The sequence below is a fragment of the Haliotis asinina genome, chromosome 1 (assembly GCF_037392515.1).
Source record: "Haliotis asinina isolate JCU_RB_2024 chromosome 1, JCU_Hal_asi_v2, whole genome shotgun sequence".
NCBI lineage: Eukaryota > Metazoa > Mollusca > Gastropoda > Lepetellida > Haliotidae > Haliotis > Haliotis asinina.
This window is the reverse complement of record NC_090280.1, coordinates 54,440,968-54,466,343: the sequence shown is the minus strand read 5'-3', so window position 1 is coordinate 54,466,343 and position 25,376 is coordinate 54,440,968. Positions and strand designations below refer to the sequence as shown.

The 25,376-nt window shown below is 40.1% G+C and overlaps 1 protein-coding gene across 1 annotated transcript; it reads left to right on the top strand.

Annotated features, from left to right (window-relative positions):
* The first annotated feature begins 49 nt into the window (after positions 1-49).
* On the top strand, positions 50-20,884 carry LOC137273773 (NACHT and WD repeat domain-containing protein 2-like). Its single transcript, XM_067806621.1, has 28 exons — positions 50-57; positions 1,170-1,274; positions 3,639-3,958; positions 4,363-4,565; positions 4,813-4,928; positions 5,172-5,383; positions 5,493-5,621; positions 5,846-5,974; positions 6,080-6,291; positions 6,950-7,092; positions 8,053-8,161; positions 8,355-8,567; positions 8,673-9,003; positions 9,434-9,736; positions 10,053-10,269; positions 10,643-10,968; positions 11,330-11,692; positions 11,874-12,128; positions 12,459-12,593; positions 13,134-13,356; positions 13,918-14,035; positions 14,209-14,377; positions 14,990-15,102; positions 15,477-15,723; positions 16,663-16,824; positions 17,316-17,476; positions 17,750-17,912; positions 20,047-20,884. Exons 1-28 carry the CDS (start codon positions 50-52, stop codon positions 20,328-20,330), a joined length of 5,469 nt encoding a protein of 1,822 aa, XP_067662722.1. The 3' UTR covers positions 20,331-20,884.
* The last annotated feature ends 4,492 nt before the right edge of the window (positions 20,885-25,376 follow it).

Genomic DNA, 25,376 nt, shown 5'->3' with positions numbered 1-25,376 from the left:
TTTACTGCAGGAATAAAATCCATACAGACGTCATGTGTGTTATGTGTACATGACAAGGTTGGTAAGAACCTGTATACACCATATTTTATATCGAATCAGAACCAAATGACCATGTCGTTCAACTTATTTTGCAATTAAAGCAGACTATGAACATATGAAGGGATTTGTTTTTGTTTTGTTTTGTTTTGTTTGGGTTTTGTTGTTTTTGTTTTCTTGGGTTTTTTTTACAAAATCCTTTGTAATTTGAAATATGAATGGAATAGGTGGGCATATTTCATATCAGTGATATACAATAAATAATTGTCAGACTGTATAAAGTAGTGACCCATTTATTGAGTTTTGGTGAGTGAGTGAGTGAGACTTTTGCAGCTTCCTGGTGATATTCAGGAAACATCGCGGTGGGATGAACGAGGAAAGACATTCTCACTTTGTATTTATCTAAAGAATCAATCCTGTGTACTCTTCGTGACGAATGAACCATTCCACTACAGAGTGTCCAACCCCAAGAGAGAGTAAAGCTTAAAAATGTTTGCGTGATTTTGATACTCGAAATGTGCATGCTAAAGGAAATATCTGCATATACCGAAAACATTATTTCTTTTTCTTAAATATATCATTTACAACATTCTCATTTTCTCACATGAGCCCAGTATGACGAGAGGAGTATCAGCTATGTTTTTGAAGATGACATTAGTATTGGGAACTGAAACCCACAATATATGAAATCTTCAGTGCATTACACTTGTGTATCAAAAACTGAAGTGAATTTGCAGTTGGCTTTTCTATAATAAAACGTTTCTTCTCATACTCAATACAAATCAAGAGCTATAACCAACACCAAATCAGCTACAACACTGAACTGAGACACACCTCTAGCTCAATTATGAAATCCTTCGGCACTGTTTGAGTTTGTTTACACGCCCTATCAACGTACGTGCGGACCGCGGGTCAATGACGCTTGACAGAAATCTTCCTCGTGTGAAGGGGAAAGCCTGAGTGGTAACCGTACTGATATGCCTTAGTGAATACCCAAGCAGATTTCAGGTGATGGATAAACATCCCACAGACTGACTACATTTACCTGTTCAAGCGTGTATGATCTAACTTGGGATATTGATCACTCCACGCAGGAGCGAAATGGACACGTGTGGTGGTGACATTATGTGAAGACGTAGCGGCATAGAGTACACCATGTATACCGCGTTATATCGAAGGAAACCAGGACAGTCGCCCGTCGCATCTAACCCTCTCCTCAATCCCACTATCAATGCAAGGTAAGACAGAATTCTTATGGCCGTCGATCTAATTTCCTTCCGTTATTAACATAGTGGAGCACATGGACCACGACAAAACAGCAAGCAGAAGGTTATTGACAATCCAACCACAGAGTATCCTTCCTTTAGAAGTGTATTCCAGATTGTCAACATTCACCAATTATATAAAATTATACGGCATGCGTCACGTACGTTTCATTGTTTTTGTTGTACATGACGTCATGCTATCAATGCACACATGACTGGACGTAACAAATCTCGATCTAAGATATATCAGTATAAATGAACTATTTCCACCACGGCAGAACGTGTTTGTTTACATGAGAGCTCCCTGTTGTCATAGCAGCACATACACACGCGCGTTACAGCACTATGTCTTTCATTCATTGTTATCGGCCTCCGGGTCGGTATTCCATTCAGCCAGCCCGCCATCAGACCAACTACCTCAACACAAGTATAATCGTTCCGGGTGACTGACGGTGTTGTCGTCTACATTTGGTCTGTCGATTCTATGTTCGGCTCACGGGGTAATAGACTTGTCCATTAGGCGCCCGTAGACGATGTCATTGAGCGTCACCAATACGTTGTGGTAACACTGCACAGAAGCCCCACCCCCACCCCCACCCCCACCCCCAGGCAACTGACTCTGGCAAGACGGAGTAAAAGAACCAGTGAACGTGTCAGTAAAATGATGGGCCCAAATGGCGTAGCGAGTGCCACAATTTTCACCAGAAGTCTGTATCGGGATATACAGTTTGATATTCAATTCATTTGTGTGTGCGTGCTTGCATGGATACGTGTCAGTGCACCGGGCTGTGGACCTTACTCACAACATAGGAATTCAGTTGTAAGAAAAGCAACATTGATTTCTATCAATCGTTATTTCCGTGTAATTTCACAGTGGTATCTGATCTACCCCGGAAAAAATGTAAATGACAGTTTCAGAGTACGTATCGGAGAATACTCATACTTTTTCTCAGGCATTTTCAAACAGTTCCTTCACAACGCAATGTATTACTGAATGTATGACTTCGTTGTTCTTCATTTGATTCAGGTTTGTCAATATATATGACAGTAACCTAAAACCCGTAAAACAGGAAAATGTTCTGTTAAAAATACTCAAAACAGACATGTTTAAGTCCTGTGTAGCATGTGTGACTGCAATACAATGCTTCCATTATTACCACTCTTCTTCAACAAGACGTATAACTGACGCCGGTCAGTTGTACCCAATATAAATATCTAAGGAAGTAAAGTTGACAGTTTGTTTATTGATTTCAACAAGGAAGGTCAATGCATATGAATGCCTAGTCTCGATTATCCTCAGAAACAAATTCGATTGGTCTAAAGTGAAAACTGGCTGTGTAAACCAGCTTAGGGAAGGTTTGATGCGGCTGAAATGAGATCAATACGGTATTTACACATTGCATCCATCCACTGAAACGTATATAATCCAATAGAATATTCGGATCACAGTGTGAAAATTTTATTTGACACGACGTATGGTGTTTGATAAGGTTGTACGCGCTCATAATTACTGTTACTCTCTGAATATAACTGAACTTTACACCCTGGCCGCGCTGTGTGGTATATGTTTATATCATTATCATGTTCAAAGTTTATATGTTATATACACGTATGATACAGAAGATGGTAAATGGTAATATATACATATCGGTTGGTTGCGAAAATAAACTGTCTGTACATGCATTGAACCAGTCAAATTATTGATGGTATGCGTTATTATTGGTTGGTTGGTGCTAAAAGACATTATTATGTTGCAAATAGTCCTAATTTACGAACAGTTCCCAGTTTATTAGATTGAAAGGGTTTGTTCGTGTTGTGCGTATTCGGGTTTCTGTAGCAAAGGTTGTTGCTGTCCTTCTGTATGAACTATTTTGTGGTTCTCGTATACACAAAGGTAAAAATATAGATGGAAATTATGGGAATGGATCACTGAAAATCAGCAATTACATAAGGGTTTCCATATCCGCCCTCAAACGTTGAACCAATCACTCACCCATGTTTCATATATAGTACGTGGTCGTTGCCAAGCGTCACACCCAGCGACTCGCCTACCATTCAGTGTCAACAATCCAGGCGGGTCAGTTATCAAGAGCAAACGTCGTCGTTGTTGTTATGATACAATGCCAACTCTGATCCATTAAAATCCACTACGTTAAGTGCAATTGAATAATGATTCGAAACACACTCTATGAAAAGGTCCTGATATAACTGAAATACTGTTACAAATCAAAGCTGTTACACTCACGCAATCACCCTTTCACCCACCCACACCCACGAACCCAAAGATCCACTCACTCACTCACTCACTGAGATCGTCAGTGTATTTTATCATTCCAGGGTTGATCGTGACCCAAATGCGAACGGGAAGACAGCCTCTGCAAGAGAGAAAGGAGACACGTTGGATAAGGTCTCTGAAAAGCCTGCTGAAGATGAAGCCAAAGCTCGACCAACTATTATCAGAAAGAAAACAGATTTGAAATCACGGCGACAAGACGGTCGACATGCAGGTAGACCTGGAACAAGCCATCGACACAGAGATCACACAAAGCACCATAGGAAGATATCAGCAACTGATGAGGTCATACGTGGTAATGTGACAGTGGAATGTCCGTCTACAGCCAAAATTGTCCGGATATTCACAAGCAGCACATTCACAGGTACCATTCAGCTTTTCAGCTCTGACAAATTCAAAACGACATACGTGAAATTCCTTCCGAATAACATCCAGTTATGACACATGTGAGTCATTTTATTGTTAATGCATCACGAAAGAAACAAGCCATTGCGATATCAGATTTAAAATCCAGAATTTAAGAGAGTAAGTACAAAACTGCGAGGACATTTTAGCAATTCATGAGAATCACATGTTTTGCGCTCCGATGTGCGTTTGGACTGCAAGTGCATCATGGTCGGTTTGGTTGCTGGAACCAGTAAATGCATGTGCTTTGAATTGATGCTTGGATTGACTCCACCTTCTTATGGATGTCACATTTATTTCTTATCATTGCTAGATTATGGTACATGCATAAGTAAAATATGCTGCACATCTCTTCCTGCACAGACACACGGCACGAGAGGAACGCCCTGATGGAGAGAGCGTACCCCGCCCTGAAGGAAGTGTGTCAGCAGCAGGGATACGAGTTCCAGGTGGTGGACATGAGATGGGGCATCAGAGATGAGGCCACGGATGACCACATGGGGACAGAACTCTGTCTGCGGGAAATTGACCTTTGCAAGAAACTGTCTACTGGGCCTAGTTTTGTCGTAAGCGTTCAAAGTTCTGTTTGTCGATTTTGCATCAGACGCCGATTACCTTTTCCTTAAATGCACTCTGGTTCAGCTTCTTCTGTGGAAGTGATATTTAGCGTGTGTATGTTGTACCAAACTGTTCCACAGTGCGGGTGGGAACACTTTACCGTCTACATTTGCTTCAATGAGAATCTGTCTTCTACAGTCACTGTATAACTCCTAAGTATTTACTACATATTAATACTTACATTTTCTTTTCCAGACATTTTTAAGTCACAAATATGGTTACCGTGACTTTCCTAATAAAATTGAGGCCATTGAATTTGACAAACTGTTAGCTGCTGTGGAGGAGAAAGAAGCACTGGTGCTACTTAAAACGTACGTACACGCCGGTTGCTTACAGGCTTTCATACTAGTATTATAGGTGTGCCCATTTACCTGTAATTAACATTCACTTTCCTGTTTTACAATGGTGGTTTGTCGTTTTTGCAATATCTGTCACTTCAATTTGGTGTCGTATATTTTGCCCGTTAGTTTATATTTTAGTGAAAGACAGTGCACAAACATATGACAATACGGCAAATGACCAGTATCATGGAAGATGTCTCTGTTTAACATCAGCTGGTTCAAGAGAGATGACAACGCCGTGCCACCGACCTATTTTCTCCAGCCCATCAGTTCCAATCTACCAGACTTCAGAGATGAGAATGAGGAAAAACAGAAGTCCGCGAAAGCAGCATGGTACGATCAGAATCTCATCATGCAGAAAGCCCTTGTGAAAGCAGCCAATGAGAAACTTGATACAAAGACAGCTCATCGTTACGTCATGTCCGGTATGCATCACTGACGTGTGCTCTTTGTCTTTTGTTTCCGGATAACGATTCATTCAAGAGCGTCCACTGGTTTTGGTTGGTACTTGTATTGGACTTGTATCTTTTACAGTGACCGAGGCTGAAATCACACGAGGGATAGTGGAATCTGAAGATAGGTCGTCAAGCTGTTTGTGGTTTCACCGAACCATTGATGCCATAGACAAACAGGAACCGAGTTACATCCTAAGCAGATATAAGGGTAAAATGTTGTAGGCAAACTGTCATAACATTTAGTTGCTATTCAATACAATGTTTGCTACAAAAAACCGAGATTCACTTATTCAGGCTTTAAGTGGAACCCGACATTTGTTTTTATAATATTCCCATACGCCAGGGTGCACTAAGGAAGATGTTGGGAAATTGCTATTATGAAGGTTACAAAAGGGACATCATAAGAACAAAACATAAATATGATGATTACAGAATGCACTGGACCTGAAGACAGACTCCAAGAATCTCAGGATCTCTTGGTAGATCTGCGAGACAGAAGACTCCCTAGTCTGTTGAGTTCTGCAAATCACAAAACATATAACATCGAGTGGACAGAAAATGGTGAGTACATTATTTTGTTCATATATTTTGTATTTTGAATCTGGAAACCTCTTGTGGAAAGAAATACAAGGGTTTTTATCTGTTTGTCTGGTTTTTTGTCAATAGGCGTCGATCCCATTAGGAGTAAAAGACACGAGGCATATATCCAACAGCTGTGTCAGGATTTCAAGGAGGAGATTTCAGACAAAGTGATGAAGGCCATCGAGGACAGGAAGAGAACCGACCTGGCCAACCCTTTGTACGCAGAGATTGTGGAACATACAGTCTTCTGTCAGTCCAAATGCAAAGCCTTTCATGGACGACAGGAGACACTGGATGTATGTTTGTTGCTTTTATAACGTAAAACTCCTTTTAAAAACAGCCGTATAACTCAGAAGATATTTTACGATATTGGAGTCCACAGTAGAGCTTGTATCACACGCATAGTGACATTTCTAAATGTGAAACATCAGCTGACCAACGAATGTGTCTATGTTTGGACTTGTTCCGGACTTTATAAACAAACAGTTGACTTGTCTTTGCCTCAGTTTTGTGATGAATGCCACTGATAAAACTCAGATACGTTCATCTGCCCGCGGACACCTGCCACATCATTAGCGGAGTGACTGAGGGTAGGTTGAGGCCGACTTTAGCAATATTCCATCAATATCAAAGCCAGGGACACCAGAAATGGGCTTCACACATCGCACCCATGGGAACTGAACCCGAGTGTTCGGTGTGACGAGTGAACGCTTTAAACACTAGGCTACCCCATTTGAAAGGTGTACACTCCGTGAATCAAGTCGAGATCGTACAATCCACTCAGTAGAGAGTTTGCATGGTGGTGGAAACGGTTTTCTTAGCTGCAACAAGATTGACGTTAATGTTTCTCAGCAGTACACTTCTTGTATTAAAGTAATGAAAAGACTCAACAGCTGTGTTTAGACTGACGTCCATGCGTGACTATATGAGGATCATGCCTGCCTTTAATTCCAGCTCATAACGAAATATCTCCAAGGAACGTCTAAAACTCCTTTTGTTGTCCACGGACCATCAGGTTGTGGAAAGACATCCATCGTTGCCATGGCAGCCACATTAGCAGTACAGAGTTTCAACAGCAAGCCTGGGGTGGTTATAAGGTAAACTGAAAACTGAATTCACCAAAGGTTAAATATTGAAACATTCGGAACTGACATTATTTGTCATTTTAGAAAACTTTCTTTTTTTTACGTACCACAATGTTTACCACAATTGGTATTCTTTTTTCTCTAAATTGTTTCGAAGGAACACACTCCAGCGCAGCGATTACTTAGCATAACATCACTGCCACAAGCTGATTTGCATATCACGTGACCGGACTTTTCCCTTGTTTGTAAACAAACGCGCATATTCATATGTAAGTAGAGACTGGCATAACGAAAGGGATTCGGCTCTGTTTTCATATTGCTTTACACTGTTGCGTAAATATTCGACAACAACTGCGACAGTAAAGTCTATGATAATACATATTTCTATTTCAAACCAGCTGCATCGTTTCCACTCCATAACGCTGCGATGACAGCACATGGAGCCGTACAATCATGTAAACAAAGGATTGCTGTGCAAATCGAAATAGTGTTACACGTTTTGGATAATTTGTCAGTGAAACCAAACCATTTTAACAACGTTTAATCAGAGGTGTAGGCTTATAAAAATAAAGAAGTTAAGAAATTGTGCACATCATATCAAATGGACTGTGTGAGCTGTGAGGAATCGTCACATCTTTCTGGCCTGTGACAGAGGTACTATTCTGGCTCGGCGCATGGAACTCTGGGCACAACAGTGACCAAGGAAGTATTATGTGAAAAATGTGAGAGAAACATCTGATATTGTTTTATGAATATCATTTTTTTCTGGAGACATTAAGTTAATTCCCAACATACAAAATGAATAAAAACATTTGTGGCTAAGTAAACTGTTGTGTTGTGTTAACTTCACCAAGAACGCGGTTTCCGCACGTGCCCTTATGCAAATGCAACATTGAGACTAAATATACTGTACAGAGGATGAGCACCTTGACTCAGTACTGGTGATATGTATATTCCAACGCTATATTCCAGATTCATTGGAACTACTCCAGACAGTTCAACCATTGGTGCCTTGTTGTCCAGTGTCACGTCACAGATTTGGAGGATTTATGCGGAAGAGATAGAAGAGGAGCTTCCTGCTGTAAGGACCGGTGTCTGCAACCTTTGTGTAGCCTAGGGAAACAAAGTACTTTAGAAATTGTTATGCAGATGGATTTCCATTTTCACAAAGAGACATATTTCACTTGTACAAATCAATAGCCCACCAAACATTGAAACAATACACATAATCCATATTCACCCTTCGATTGACTTTCTTCTCTTTTATGTCCAAGGATACAAAGGAACTGACCAAAATATTCCATGCGGCTCTGAATCTGGCCAACAGTGATGAGCCTTTGGTTCTGCTGCTGGACTCACTTGATCAGTTTGACCCATCAGGGGGCGCTCGTCAACTCCACTGGCTGCCGAAACAACTCCCCGACAGTGTGAAGATGATCTTGTCAACTTTACCAGAACCTCAATATGAGAGTTTTCCTCGATTACAGGTACATAGACACTGTCTCAAAGAAGAGTTATTGACCCAAAATCAGCAATAAACACTTGACGTCCGTCTGTTACATGTATTTTGCATCCTACGTGTTCTTTTCCAGGAAATGTATTCTCAAAGGGAAAATTTCCTGAAAGTGCCAAAGCTTGCTGACAAAGACGTTGAGGGCATTCTAACCAAATGGTTGGATGTAGGTCGTCGAAATCTGACGGACCAGCAAAGGCTTACCGTTCTTAGAGCCTTCCAGAAGTGTCCACTTCCTTTGTTCCTGAAACTGTCATTTGATGAGGCGTGTCGGTGGACATCCTTTGCGTCCCCGTCAGAGACAACTCTCCAAACATCCATTCGAGGAAGTATCAACGCCCTGTTTTCAAGGATTGAAGCACTTCATGGACAAATCTTTGTATCAAGAGCTTTAGCATACCTAACGTTGAGTAAGTAGCGTATTAGTATGCACATGTTAGTTGGCAAGTTTTAATTTCTTGAGGTAAGGATATGCTCACGGTGGGTTAAGGTGCCGGGTTCGACCTCGTTTTGCATATCAGTGAGTGAGTTCCAAACCAAATTTGTTCGTTTCCAAGTCGTTGCAATATTCTACCAACTGTGTTGCCTTCGTCTGTTCCGAGATCATAAAGATATAAAAAATGAGGTCATTCAGTTACATATCCGAAGTACAAACTGATAGTTCCTTTGTTTGAAGAAATGAACACATACAATGTATATGGCCCGAAGCCGTATGTCAGAAGTTAGACGCGCTAATGAACATCTAATTATTAGTCTGAGGTAAATAATAATCATCATCAAATATAAAAAATAAGATTTTCTTTTGCGACGTGATTAGATGATTCATTATCTCTTCTTCAGGTAAAACAGGCTTGACGGAGAGTGAGCTCGAGGACATCCTGTCATGTGACGATGATGTGCTCAATGACGTGTACATGTACTGGACTCCACCTGTCAGGCGACTTCCGCCTCTACTCCTGGTCAGGCTGAAGGCAGACCTTGGGCAGTATTTGGTGGACAGAGGAGCTGATGGAGTGAGGGTCTTCTTCTGGTACCACAGACAATTCATCGAGGCTGCTGCAGATAGATATTGCTCTGATCCTCAATTCAATGAACAAATGCATAGAACTCTGGCTGACTATTTTGCTGGAACCTGGGCAAATGGTGAGCAACATAATGCAATTGAAGCAACGTTCATCATTTCACCAGTCTTTTACTTAATGTTGAAATCGAAAATTTGAAAACATACTCCTAAATCGTATATAATGTGGTTATGAATATGTTGACTGAATTATGATCACATTTCCATGTATACCTTTCTTGTTTCACAAACCCCTTTTCTCACCACTGACTGTGGATCCTGTCATGTAATTTTCACTGCCGTTTAAACCTTATCCCCAGTGAGATCTGTTTAGGCAGACATTTGAGATATATTATTGCCTGGAGGTTGTACATTTATAATGCTCTTGTTGAACCTCAGGTAAAGCTAAACCATACATAGACAAGAAAGGAAACACAGAAAGTGCTGACCGTAAACCTGCCTCACAGCCAAACAAATTCAAGAAAGGTTATAACTTGAGAAAACTGAACAACCTGCCTTATCAGCGGACAGAGGCAAAGCAGTTGAATCTACTGAAGGAGGAGTGTTTGATGAACTTTGCTTTCCTTCTGTCAAAACTGCATGCATCAGGTTTAAGGTAAGTCGAATGACACTCAAAAGTGCAGCTTGGTATCTTTGACTTTCATAGTTTGTTTTGTATGTGCTGATATAACATATGTTTTCTTTGTAATTTCACATTCTTTGAAAGCTATGAAAATAGTATTGTGGGGAGTTACACCCGGGATCCGAACCTTGACAACAGTACCTAGTCACTCTAAGACTAAGTCTAAAGAAATAGGAGTAATATGAGGATATCAGTATTCCTATTAAATACTTCCATCATATCTCCATAAATCCAGGCCTGTCTTAGTGGACGCTAAGAAACTGAAACACTGAAAACATATACACGAATACATAAAAACAGTATCAGTATTATTTTAAAATCCGGTTATTGAATATATTGAATCCAGGCCTATCCTAGAAGACTTCATTGCTGCCAGAAATATGTACCCACATGACCAAGAACTAAAAACTGTTGGAGAGAGTCTTCAGTTGTCCCAAGATGCTCTTGTATCATATCCCAACGAGCTGCCATCTCAGCTGCTAGGCAGGATCAAAGTATGGGATGGCCTGGAGAATCTCCGAGCTGGTTGTGAGAAGTCACCAGAGTACTTCCTTCAGCCTGACAGATCAGTCTTAACAGAACCCGGTGGACAGCTTGTGAACTGCCTTGCCGGACACAAAAAAGAAGTGTATGGAATTGATATGACCAATGACTCCAGCTTTGTTGTGACATGTAAGTCCTGTTATTAACCTTGTGAATGTCAAGAAACGTCAGAATCAGATTAATATGCAACTACTGGTTCCATTTCAGTTGATCTCAATCCTTTAAACCTTATCAGTCTTCAACAACCCTTACTTTTCGCGAGAGGCGACTTAACGGGATCAGGTGGTCAGACTCGTTGTCCTGGTTGACACACATCATCGTATCCAAACTGCGTAGATCAATGCTCATACTGATTACTGGATTGTATGGTACAGACTCGGTTATTAACAAATCGCTGCCATATATAACTAGAATATTGCCAAGGACGCCCTTAAACACCGAACAAACGAAAGAAACTCAGCTTTTAATTGACGGATTGTGAATCTTGCAGGTGCTCATGATAAGTCGGTGAAAATCTGGGACGTCGGCAGTGGAAAACTGGTCCGATCAATGGATGATGTTGGGGATGATCCGGAAAAAGTTGCACTATGCTGTGATGACTCTGTAATAGTTGTTCATCCAGATGAACACATTCTTGGTTATGATTTTGAAAACGGCACCCTACTATACGACATACACAGAGAAGACGGAAACAGTCTGTTTTGTGTTGGAGGAAAGGGCAACAGCATCCTTGGAACCCTTAATGAAAAGTCAGTGTCACTTTATGCAGCCGACACAGGGACTCTACAAGAGACTGTTTCGTGCACACTCCTTGGCAAAAATCAGGAATTCGGTTCCAGTTGTCAATGTGCTGGTAGGTTGCTAAAGGTAGAAATATTCACTGGAATGGAACTGGTATATCTCCAGTAATGGAAGAACACAAAAATACTAATCCAGGTAATGTCAACGGACATAAAGTAAAAAGCTCACATCAGTTAGAGAGTACCTCTGTATGTTAATTGATTAAGGTGGCTTCTGTTTCTATTCTAACCCAGGGAGCCTGCGGTACATGGCAATAACTGATGATGACCAACACTGGATATTCATTCTTGATCTCGAGACGTCACAATTCATTAAAAGGAAAAAGATATTCGAGAAGTTCAAAGATGAAGATGGAGATGAGAAGCAGTACACAATAGATGGTCTTGCCCTGTCCCTCAGTGGCCACCGACTCTACCTGTCCGAGATGTATAAAAACAATCTTCAAGTATACAACACAAGAACCCTGGAACAGGAATGCATCTATCCAGGTAGGTTAGTCAATTTTGTTAAAGTGTTAGGCCATCCCATTGAATGCGATGCTGAAATATTGGCAGCAGCGTTAAAAATACAGCATATATATACTACTTTAGCTGAAGCAAAGTGGGAAGACATTAAGACGTTAAGCACGCACACTTAAATGTAGCATGGTTGAAAGTAAATTCACAAAGTGTCACAAATACAGGATATAAAGTGCACAATCAAAAGGAATGGCTCGCATTTAGAAGGGACAAATACTCATGTACATCTTCATACTCCTATATATCAGTGCTCCATAACCTGCCCAATATGTCGATATCATTCTCTTTGCACTCTTACAGGTAGTGAAAAAGACTCCTCTGAGAGGTTCAAGATTACAAGAGATGGGAAAACCTTGTACTTCCCCAACCATCGCCATGTTGTTTTATGGGACTTACAAACTGGATCCAGATCAACGGTTCTTGAACAGGAGCAAGGTATTTCGTCTGCTGACACACGTTTTCATTTCAAGAAATGCACAGAACAAATGCATTATATTTAAATATCTTTACATATGTTTTGGAAGATATCAAATGTAAATGTTTTAGTTGTAATATTTTCAGTCAGTGATTTTATCGACTTCAAAATAATAAACAAAATGATAACCTGTCTGTATGTACACGCCACAAAGTGTCAACGTTCGTCTTATACGGTTTGTACCAAACATCTTTTAGGAAGTGTCACTTTCATTATTGTTTAAAAATAATGTGAAGTAAACCAGGATCAAAATTAATGTCCTTAATGTATAAATCAATGGATATGATGAACCCTGGCCTTTGCCGTGACCTCTTTCTGTTTATGAACAAACTGCTGACTTATCAAAAAGTAAAGGCCTTTTTAGGTTCGTATTCAAATGTACATATATATCATAAACCACTCATGTATGATTGTGTGTGTGTCTGCGTAAGATGCGGGTTTAGAAGTACATGTACACATCAAAGACCTCAGAGAATGATCAGGCTTTTATTCTTAACCAGGCATTACTGATGTGGTGATGAGGGAGCTGACGACAGCTGCGTCCTTTAGTGACGACAGGGTGGTTCGAATCTGGGATTTGACGAGGGAGGCAAAGTCTCACAGTGACGAGGAAGAAAACGAGGATGACACAGAGTTCTCTGAGATCAACGATGAAACCGATATTGTTGAAACGCCCTCCGATTCAAAGAAGGACGAAAAGAAACAAAAACCCATCGAAATCAAGTATGTATATTTACGTAGCTCTCATACATGGAATTAATAAAACAAATATGAACAAATATTAGTAAAGCTACTACGTTTACTTTTAATGTAACATAAAGCTTATCATACAAATGCAATCTGTTCTTATTTTGATGACAGATTTGTTTATCGACTCATCTAAAATAACAATATTATGTCAATGTATAGTAATATCATGCAAAATTTCCACGTACAAATGTGAACAAGGCATGTATTCTGGAGAGGCATTAACATAAGCCATACAGCCTTGTTTGCCAATCCATTCAAAGTGAATAAATTATGTTTAAAGCACATGGAATTACACACACAGCAAATAACGCTGCAATCTCTATTACAATCCTGAATCTGTCCACAAAACACTGTCACTGTATCATGTCCTTGTCGGGCTCTCTGACTCGTCTACCATTCTCAGATTAAAACTCTAGTGTGTGATCTCACACTGTCTACTACTTATACTACTTATTAAAATAAAGAAAAAACTCAAATTTGGTTTTTATCAGTCAATAAGATAACAAGTCTCCCACTGTGGTTGTGTTTCTAAAGGAAGCTGATGACGCTGGCAAATCCACGATATGTGTTATTGAAAGCCAGTAGATCCAGGGAGACGTATCTTCAGATTTATGATCTTGCCCTGAAGACGGTAGTCCGACATATTAAACTGGTGAGTCCAACAATAAACAGTATTAATTATTTTTCAAACTTTCCGATATGATAATGTATAGAATCAAGCATTCTTTAAAATATCATTTGTTGTATCACGTTTCAATAATACATATGGGGGCTGTTTATGAAAGTCTGTATCTGAAACAAAGCATTTATTTGAATGTCTTTCAGGAGTTTTGGCCGTCAACAGTTATCCCCCTTGACGACAGCAAGCAAATTCTTGTAAGAATTAAAAGGAAATTGAAGGTTATAGACGTATCATCTGGAACACTCCTGAGGACGTTCGAAGGGAAACTGTCAGAAAATAGTTCAGAGTCCATTCTAGTTGCTGATCAGAAAGGTTTGTTGGAAAATTTCATACAATAATTAAACTATAATATGAAATAATTTAAGCTATTACCGTAAAGAGTGAGTTGTATCTTCGGTAGGGATAAACTGAAAGTGAATAAGTATGTTGGTGATAAATCTAGAGGCAATAACTGGACCCAAACTCATATGTTCCCGGAACAACAAAGGGGCGCAACTCTGAAATTCGAATTGCAGTTCCTCTCATTGTAATGAGAAAGTAAATACCATTCATTTATATTCGCATTATCATGTCATCTGGGTAAGACAGTATGTTAACTAATCGAGGTGTTGGTAAAATGTATTTCATTGCATCTTCTGAGTCAGTCACGGATTGATTTCCACTTTGAACTTCTCCGAGTGAGGATGATTTTACGACAGTTTTAACACTATACCAGAACTACAACCGCAAGTGACACCAATTGAGCTTCATACATAGTACACATGTGGGGAATCGGACCAGGGTCTAAGCTACTCCATCGCCCCTTCTAAACTTGGACAATGGTAAAAGCGTTTACCGGTGAACCCATATGGGTAGAACTCTCTCCCACTGTGTTAGAACAAAATACAACACAAAGTGTCATTCCATAACTATTTCATTCTTCAGAAGTGGCATGTCCAACAAGAGGACGCATGCAAATCAAGTTATATGACGTTGTAAATGGAAAGACGTTGGCCATTATGGATTCCAACAATACAAAGAGATTTGATGACTTAAAGGTAGGCTGGTCGTTTTCGAACGTGTGACTTAATGTTCAACAAGTTCCACAGTATGGCTGCTGTGTGATCATCTGTAATGTTATCATTGCATTCTTAATGAATCATACATGGGTAGATGATCACCGCTACCACGAATGAATGTGGATACGTTTTGAAAGCAATCAAGAACCATCAAATACTCATGTGAAAACACACACAATTGCAATGAAAGCAACGAACAATTGTCGACATCATGGGTACAATGTACATTCTGTCAAATTGTCTTACCCGTAACTAGAAACTAGAAACTGTTGCAAAAAGGAATTTCATTGGACACCTGTTTGTTTTGTGTCTTCTAAATCCTGGACAATTTATATTCATGAATATACTTGCAGGCTGGCGAGAAAGGCACGGTCCTGTTGGCGGGCACTGATGACGGCCCTTGCTACGTGTTCGACGTTCTCAACCGGACGTGTCTGTATAAAATCAGTCCGCAGCAAATGAACAGCAACTACTTCTACATCAACGACGCTTTAGTCACCGATGACGACGCCTATTTTATATTCCAGTCAAACACACATCCTCAACAGATACCTGAAGGTGGAGAAGACTACATAGCCCAGTGCTGGGACTTGCGTAACAGTAAGAATCAGTTTAGATATGAATGTGTAGAAAGGCAGATTTGAAACAATAATACAAGAGGAAGGTGTGTTAGTTTCATGACGTCCAGAACCAAAACTTGACAACAGTGTGCTTGCCTGACCTGAAACAACTCAAAACACAAAACTGCTTCGTTTGAGTAACCAAGAACTGATCCCCGATAACTGAAACTCTCCAGCTAACGATTGAAAAACTTGGGAGATGTATCGGAGTCAATTAATGTTGGTATGATAATAAATGTTAAAAGAGTGCATCATATTAGATGCGGTTCGTTCATAAGATGTTAACGCTAATGCTTCCTGTCCTAATTACAGGTTCGCGTTCCCCTGCTTCTTTAGGAGTATATTTCGTCCTTTACAGAAAATGAAATGTGTTTCTGATGAGAGCCCAAACTGGATGTTATTTCCGACTCTGGTTTCATGTGTATGCATATTTTTTCGTGAACTTTTTCGAGGGTTGTGCAATATAACCGGTTCACCGGTATTTACGATACCGGTATTCAGACGATACATATTGCGCTCAGCTGATCGAAAACCGGTATTTTGACATGCATTCCAAAATCTTCGTCACACGGGGATGTTTTTCACTCTGGAAGTTATGCGTTTTTCTTAAATGGCAACAGTCTAATGCGGTGCCCGTCAATACTATGGATAAGACTTCCTTATAGCATCATTTTGAGTAGAAAAAGTTCAAAGTTTTTAGTTTGTCATGATGAAAAGCCTTTTGTTAAAGCTTAATCAGACATTGTGATTTTGTTGTCTTTTTGCTTTATGAATAAAACATTAGTTCAATTATGAGTATTATTTTGTTTTAAGAAAACGTCTTGCGATATATTGCAATACATATCGCATTATATGGTTCGCATCGCAATATAGAGCAATATGGATATTCTCTACAATGCCCGCTCCTGTTGTTTTTCAGACAACCTCCACAAGGAATTATTTGACTATGAAACCTACCACAAGTATGAAAAGGATGGGGGCAACGAGGATCTCGGGGTAGATGTTTTCGCACTGCTAGACAACAGGACCCTGGTCTGTAATCATAACGATGCCCTCATGAGGGTGTACGATCTGACAACGGGTAGGTCAGGCTTGAGTACACATCCACCTGAACACGGTAACACGATATCGTGGATGATGACACACCTATATGATTCTGTCAACAGAGGCGTGCAGGATATATCCTAACAGACGTATTGTCTTGCTTGTGTGCTGACAATGACAATAGTGTATGGTTTTATCTCATATAGTGGAGGGTCAATATAATAAGCCACCTAAATATGATTACTGTGTACCCGAGTAAATATGCATTGGTGCTAGTATATTGGAGATCAACCCAATGTCATTTGTACAGAAATCGAACACACATACACAAACACATACACACAGACGCGCGCACTCACCTACATTCTCTCTCTCTCTCTCTCACACACACACACATACACACTGACACACCCATACAGAGAGAGAGATAGAGAAAGAGAGAGAGAGAGATGTGGGTCGGTGGATGAATGATGTACTTGAAAGACTGTAATCCTTTTATATCTGCCTTGTTTCTCTCATCCGTCCCAGGAGAGATGAAGAAGAGAATTGAAGGACACCCAAGTGCTGAGCTTTCAGTCAAGGCTGGGCCTTACATGATGTCCAATGGCACCTACAATGAAGACAGTGCAATCAAGCTGATAGACAGGACAACATTTGAGACCACAGCCACCTTTTCACCAGATTTTGAAGTTAGTTTCCCAACAAATACACCATTTATGAGCAGTAGAAGAGTATATAAACATCTCAAGTGGTATACTTTAGGTATTCAGTATCTACCAAATGTCTAAGTATTGAGATAATCCAATAAACATCAATAAAATCAAAAGTGTGTTCAACAGACTTCAGTCTTCTATTGGTTTAATTTAGCCACACTTCGAGGCTCTTCCATTTCCACTGGGCCAAATAACATTTTCAAGGAAACGCTTCATGGTATAATTATGACATTATGCCATTCCTTACAGATACGAGATTTGTCGCTCACCGAAGATGGCTACCACGTGGTAGGTTACTTCCGAGAGTTCAGGAAGCCAGTGGTGTGGAGTCTGGCCGGAGGATCTGCAGATGACCCAAACAAGAAAGCATTCAAGCCTTTGTCCAGTTTCCCTGACATATATGGTTCTGACAGTAAGTCTGTAGTGCAATGTCGTATTTAATCAACATTTCATTTTGTCGTACAGTATGTTTGATCGAAATGCACACCGAACACAACAGTCTGATCGACAATGATGAGTTCAGTTTCAGCGATATTCCAGCAACACGTGGTGGTGTGATATTGTGCATGGAGCTCGGGTCACAAATCAAATGAGGTTAAACAATGTTGGTCTCGGAATTTCTTTGAATGCGTAACTGTTTGGCAGCTTGACTACTGAGTTTCTAATCCTGTTCTGCCCAAAAAAGAAGCACACGTAACACGTGTATTCTCACTTTAGGCAAGTGAGTTTGCCTCTGTTCACCCAGCAGAACATCGGTACCCAGTGGAATAAGTCATAGGACCAATAACCTTCTTGTGAAGCTTGGGCTATACAGGACGGTAATGTCCAGTATGCTCTCAGCTCTTATAGCATATCTGGGCATGCAGGTCAGGAGCCATATTATACTCTTCAAAAAAGTACGGATAATGAATTTGGATAGGAAGTGTAAACGTTTACAAGCGTTTCAAGGACAGACTTCTTATGAACGCACCACCAATCCCCTCTATTACCATCCCTAAACAAAACGCATGATATGCACGTGCACAACGCAGTAGAACCATACACGGGGTCCCATCCTTGATCGAGAAGGTCACGAAATCACTTAGAAAATTAATTTTGACAATTATCTTGCATCACATATTTGGTAGTGTTTGTTTCTAGTCGTTTGTTTTGAAAAGAAAATCGTATACATGCAAATTACATGCCACACACCAATCATCTTTCAAAAGCAACAACATGTACATTCAAAATAGATATGGTTGTAAGGAAGTGCAACTGGTGATGCACTCTCAAAACATTCCATTATGTCACATCAACAGTGATTGACTCCGATAAATCTCCTACATATTTTTTAATCGTAAACAAAAAAAATGAATATCCCCTACTTTTTTAAAGAGTGTAATATCACTGCTTGAGTAACCAAAAGAAAACGAGAACGTGTACCTTAATACTTCACTTTCCCCCGAATTCAAAAAGTGAGACTATACTATAGCTCTTCAAAACGTAGGAAAGAACACTGACGATTACGATTAAAAACAATGCGAGATATGCTGGAGTCACTCAATGTTGATATGTCATTAATGAATGTTTTGAGAGAGCATCACCACTTGCACATCCTTATGACCTCAATGTTGTGCAGTAATCGCTCTTGGAAGATGATTGATGTGACGTGATATTTTGCATAAGTACGATTTTCAATTTTAAACAAAAACACAAAAAACAAACACTAACAACGTGTGGTTCAAGATGATTGTCAAAATTCATGATCAGCTGTGATTTACTGGTTTCTTAAAATCCATCAAATCATGCATGTATGGCGCTACTGCACGTGCATCACATGTCGGAATGCCACGATGCATGGATACTTTTCTAAGACGTTACAATTATCGATACATTCACAATTGTATCGATATTAAGTTTGGAAAGGATCGGTTTACGTATGTTTATGTATCGTTTACATTTTGCAATTGTATCCTTTTTATGTTGTCAGAGTTATAAATGATTAAAGATATAAAATTAAAACTTTTAATATCTCAGAATTTTAAAAATGTACATCTTTTCATGGACAATTATAAAACATGAAATATTAATGTTCAAAATGTAACTAAATTTATGCAGTAATGCCGGGAACATAGGTATCATAATAAGTATCGATTCATGAAACTTATGTATTGTGACACCCTTAATCACATCCGTTGTGTTGGTGGTCATAAAGAGAAATGGTGGTGCGTTTACACGACTGTTTGTTGCTAAGTTTGTGAACGCTTATGCTTCTTATACAAATTGAAAGTTCAGGTTCCCCGACTGTTTTGAGTATATCTGACACTTGTCTCATCCAGAAATTATATATACTAATGTTTGGTAGTGCGCGTGTGTGGGTGTCTATGTGTGCGTGCGTGTGCGTGCGTGTGTGTGTGCGTGTGCATACGTAGGTCCGTGAATGCGTATTCGTCTATATGTCAGTCTGAGTATGTATCTGGCTGAATTTCACAAACAACGTTTCGCAAACTACCTTTAAAGTGTCATCACTATATATTCCTTCTAACAATATGATTACACATATGCAGCGGTTCGACTAAGCCTACAACTGCTAGTGGACACGGATGATGCCGAAGATCCTGACGACCTTGACAAAGACATCGATGAGGTAGAGAGTGACTCCAGTGATGATGATGAATCTCAAAAGAAGAAGGATCTCGACGCGATATCTTCACTGTCCGGTGTGTCAGATTTGGACCTGAACTCGGGTCTGTCAGATTTGGAGCTGAACGATGACTTATCAGATTTGGACTTAGACTTGGATGATCTAGGGGATGTATTAGAAAAGTCAGAGAAAAAGCCACCCGCCTGAATATCTAATTCAAATTTTGGGAAACCAAAAGGTCCATGTAAGGTTAAATAAGAACATGAAATGTTTCTCGGATACACGTGTTAAACTTCCCAAGCTATTTTTCTGAGAGAAATGTGTTCCTCCCTCGTCACTTTTTTCTATCAAAATACAAAAAAAAAGCCTACCGACCTCGTCACTTTTGAAATAAATGTTCCCGAGAAACATTTAATGTTTTTATGCAGCCTAATATATTCAGTGTTATATAACCTGGAGGATGGAGGGGTGTTAGTGGAGACTTCATGACATGCCTCAGAACATAGAGATGAATGAGCTTAATGAAACAGTGGTTTTAATATCTTATCTGCGTTGGGGTGGAAACCCTCTGTTTGGGCTGTTGTGTGTAGACATGGTGGAAGTAACTATCCACAGCCATCATATATAATTAAGTCACAGCTTTCAGTTATTCAGATTTGTGATTCGCCTCTTCTGTGTTTAATTATTTCAATTTATTAAAAGTTGTTGACGTAAGTATTTTTTCATGCACTAAAACATGTTATAACTCACTATTTAATAGACTCCGGCATGGAATATATTAATCACTAACGAATATTCAGGTTTATGACCAAATAATTTGTGTACTTCCATCTATATTTCCTGATATTACGGATGTTTAAGATTGAAAATTGTTTGTTTTCAATTTCACATCCATCGTGTTGCTCAACAAAGAAGGCTGTGATACGTGATACTTAGCCTTAGCAATGAAAAAATCCTAGAATAAATATCAAATTGAATGAAATAGAACATGTACAATCACTGTCTGCGTTTTCATTGGAAATGGGACCCTGCCTTCCAGATGGGATTTATGCTTCCATCATATTTTAGTGACGCCATATTCTTAGATAGGGCCGGTGGGGTAGCCAAGTGGCTATAGCGTTTGCTCGTCACGCCAAAGGTCCGGGTTCGACCTGCTATTTTATATTTTAACGCCGAAAGGAACGTGGTTCTGCGTTTAATCGAGGCTGGCAAATTTCTGGCTTTAATTTTGGCGTTTTGTCTTTACCTTCCATGGGAACTCGTGAAGATCCCGGTTAAAGTTTACCTTTTAACCCATGCTTGTCGTATAAGGCGACTAACGAGATCGGGTGGTCAGGCTGGCTGACTTGATGGAAATATGATATCCCAATTGCGTAGATCGATATCCATGGTGCCGATCACTGGATTGTCTGGTCCAGACTCGATTATTTACAGACCGTTGCCATGTAGATGGAGTGAGTGAGTGAGTTACTTTTTACGCCATACTTAGCAATATTCCAGCTATATGGTGGCGGTCTGTAAATAATCGAGTCTGGACAAGACAACCCAGTTATCAACAGCATGAGCATCGATCTGAGCAATTGGGAACCGATGGCATGGGTCAACCAAGCCAGCGAGGCTGACCACCCGATCCCGTTAGTCGCCTCTTTACAACGAGCACAGTGGCCTTTTAATGGTAAGCATGGATTGCTGATGGCCTGTTCCACCCGGAACCTTCACCGGTCCCATATAGCTGGAATATTGCTGAGTGTAAAACCAAAAACCAAAACCTTACATGGAATACATTGTTATCATAGTTCAGGGGTGTCCCACAAGGATAACGTGTATTGTAAATTCCTGTCAAACACCTCCACATTGCACTGGCATACAGTCGATAAACAACAAAGGTGTAATCTCAGACAAGAGAGGAGCAGTTGTCTCCCTTGAGCAGAGTAACAATCGATAAAGGGAATACCTTCACTTATGGAGAGTGACATGGCAACGGCCTTAATCAACAACATACACAAATATTCCACAAGGGATGAGCACTGACACAATACAAATACCATGATCGGCCCAAACGCACAGTTCTGTTTTGAGCTTTGACATAATGCTCCAATATAATTATCGCGTTAAACATTATCCAAGTTGAGAAGGGTAGACTCCGGCACTACAAATATCCGCTCCTGGCCGGCTTTCTGCTGTCATGGCAATACGTAAACAGAGACATGCCCATATTACAAACACTTGTGAATCTGTGAGTAGGTGAGTGAACTACGTTTACGCCGGTTTTGGCAGAGGCGGTCTTCACATAGTGTACCCATGTCTTGTTGATTGAGTTTCACAGAGACATTGTAATATAAACTTTGGATCGAAACTTTGTAAAAGATAAGCGTATCATGGAGGGCGCCATTGTCACCTACAAAATAAAAATACCAAGTCAACCTTTCCCCTAAACAAACACGAGAACATCAGGTACACGTCAAAGTCGACAATTGCAAATGTAATCTAGTTTGGGCAGACCTACATTATCAATGATCACTGTTTTACTTTGAGCTGGGGTTTTTTCGGCAACCATGTTAAGGAAAATGTTTTAAACACTTAAGTAATTACATATACAGACTGGGTGGTCAGACTTCCTGGCTTGGTTGATGCATGACATAATGTCCCAACTGTGTACGTCGATGACCTTGGTGATAATCTCTGGATTATCGGGTCCAGACTCGATTATTTACGAACCACCATCATAGCAGGGATATTTTTGAATGTCAGTGTGAATATGCTAATATCGTCATTTGTAATTCCGTATTTACAAATACAGTTTTAGAACCAGAAAATATCGCCATTGCGTCAAAAGAAACTTGTGTAACTGATATTGCAGAAGATTTAGGCACGATGTGAAAGCGTCCCTTATGGTCCATTTAGAAAATGGTCTTGGCCATGTTAATCACACACTGTGTGAATATGCTAATATCGTCATTTGTAATTCCGTATTTACAAATACAGTTTTAGAACCAGAAAATATCGCCATTGCGTCAAAAGAAACTTGTGTAACTGATATTGCAGAAGATTTAGGTGAAAGCGTCCCTTATGGTCCATTTAGAAAATGGTCTTGGCCATGTTAATCACACACTGTGATGTGTCACGGCGTTTTCACCTTCGACACCGTCAATATGTTACTATCTACTGGCACACAATGAAACGCTGGACCGACGCAGGGAATGCGTTTACGGGAAGTAGGCGGTGCATGGCAATGAGCAAACCCATTTGGTTTGTGAAAGGGAGAGCAGATTTAGTCTAGTGCAGTGAAGAAAATGACGATGAAATTGATTCCGCGCGTAGCTGCACTCCTTGTTCATAACACTAACACGTGGTTGGTATGGCAACTACACTTGATCGCGGACGTACTGGGGACCTTCGCTAACAAGGGAAAGCGCCCCAGGGTGGCACTCATACATGCAATCTACTCTCAGTTGTTTCAGTAGTTTTAATTCTAACTGTGATAATACAGTTGTTTGTTGTTGTGTGTGTTGCAGGTACTAAGTGTACAGTTATTGTGGCTTTCTCATCCTAACGAGGTACTCATTAACAGCTGGGTGGACTGGGACACGGTGTTTTATCAGAGTCACGTGGACCAATCAAAACTCGACATTCTTACATGACGCTAGATACTGCTAGACACATATTAGATGATCCTGCGCACTAAACGCATTTGTGACAAGAGAGGCGGTACAAGGAATTGGGTGAGTACACTTGGCTGCTACAGGTAGCCTGACGATTATGCACGTGCAATACATGCTAACTGTGGCATGCAATCAATACCGCTACTGATTAACACCCGTCTCGCTACTGTGTAACACCTGTCTTGCTACTATTTTACACCTGTCTCAATACTGTTAAACAGATTTCGATATTTATCAGACAACCTGTCTCCCTCTTGTTTCAAGTGGATCGTTCTGTGGGGCCTTCCCAAGGATGCAAATTGGGGTCATTTGTCAGGTCGTGGATCATCTTACATGTGTTTACCAGTAAATTGTCTAAATTCACTGCCCGTTGCTGTACCCGCAAGTTGATGTTTGCACGTATTCGTGTGGCCACCCTCTGGTCATATACCAACGGATTCGTGGGTACTCAGGGCTGTGTATTGTACACTAGGGGTTGTGAAAGAACACTGAAGGTGTCTGCACACAAAGCTGACTTCAAGGTTTTTACACCCAGTCACAGGTGGATTCGATCGCGACACCTCAACCTCGCAATACAAGATGCACATACCGCTGCGTCACTGTCAAAACTGAGTTCGTTTCGTCTGTTGGTTGTATAACGCCACACTCAGCAATATCCCAGCTGTATGGCGACGATCTGTAAAAAATTGAGTCCAGACAATCCAGTGATCAACAGAATGAGCATCGATCTGCAATCTGGAACCGATGACATGTGTCAGCTAAGTCGAAGTCCTTGACTACCCGACCCCCTTAGTCGCATCTTACGACAACCATAGATTACTGGAGAAGATTTATAAACATTAAACATAAATGACAGAACCAACAACGCTCGAAATGTTTCTCTTGGTGTTTGATTTTCCGCTTATCGAACGGACGTCATATTGGGTCTACTATGTGTTGTCGTTATTTTCCGAAACAAAAACATATCTCAGGACAGTTAACACATGTGCATCGTAAATATCTTAGTTATCTTAATTAGTTATATTTATGAAAGTTCATCATCAGTAATGTGGACCTTATTTCATGGCCCAAGTCGCTCTAAAACCATTCAAAATGACAAAAAAGTATGAAGCGTCTGTAAAATGGTAGAAACACGTCAGGTGACAATGTCAGGTGACACTGCTTTACGTAATCGTTGTCATAGCAGTAACTTGTACTACTTAAAAGACGACACAGCATTTCAAGGGTAATTTTACAAAGTAAAACGGAAAGCAAATTCTAATCACTGCCCAAATACCAATACGTTTAAGAAATTAATGCAGTGTAATGAAACTAGTATTCGTCTAAAACTGTGCAGTTTAATAATTAGGTATGCCCTACTGATCACATCAAAATTGTGTAGATACTGTATAATACGTATATTGCCTTGCCAAAAGTAGATTTTGCGTCATGTAACTGTACATAGGGCCGATGACCTACTTACAGAAATAAACTGATTCTGTTTTATATGATATCGTGCGAGAATAAAAATCAGATAGGAATCTATATCATGATGAAGAAACGTTTACTCAGTCAAGTGAAAACTGCAAGACAGATTTATAACTTACAATAT

What these genes read in the sequence shown, in the direction of transcription:
- LOC137273773 (XM_067806621.1), top strand. An exon ending in ACAGGAATGCATCTATCCAG is followed by an intron (nt 12,129 to 12,458) that starts GTAGGTTAGTCA and finishes GCACTCTTACAG; the next exon opens with GTAGTGAAAAAGACTCCTCT. An exon ending in GGTGTACGATCTGACAACGG is followed by an intron (nt 16,825 to 17,315) that starts GTAGGTCAGGCT and finishes CATCCGTCCCAG; the next exon opens with GAGAGATGAAGAAGAGAATT.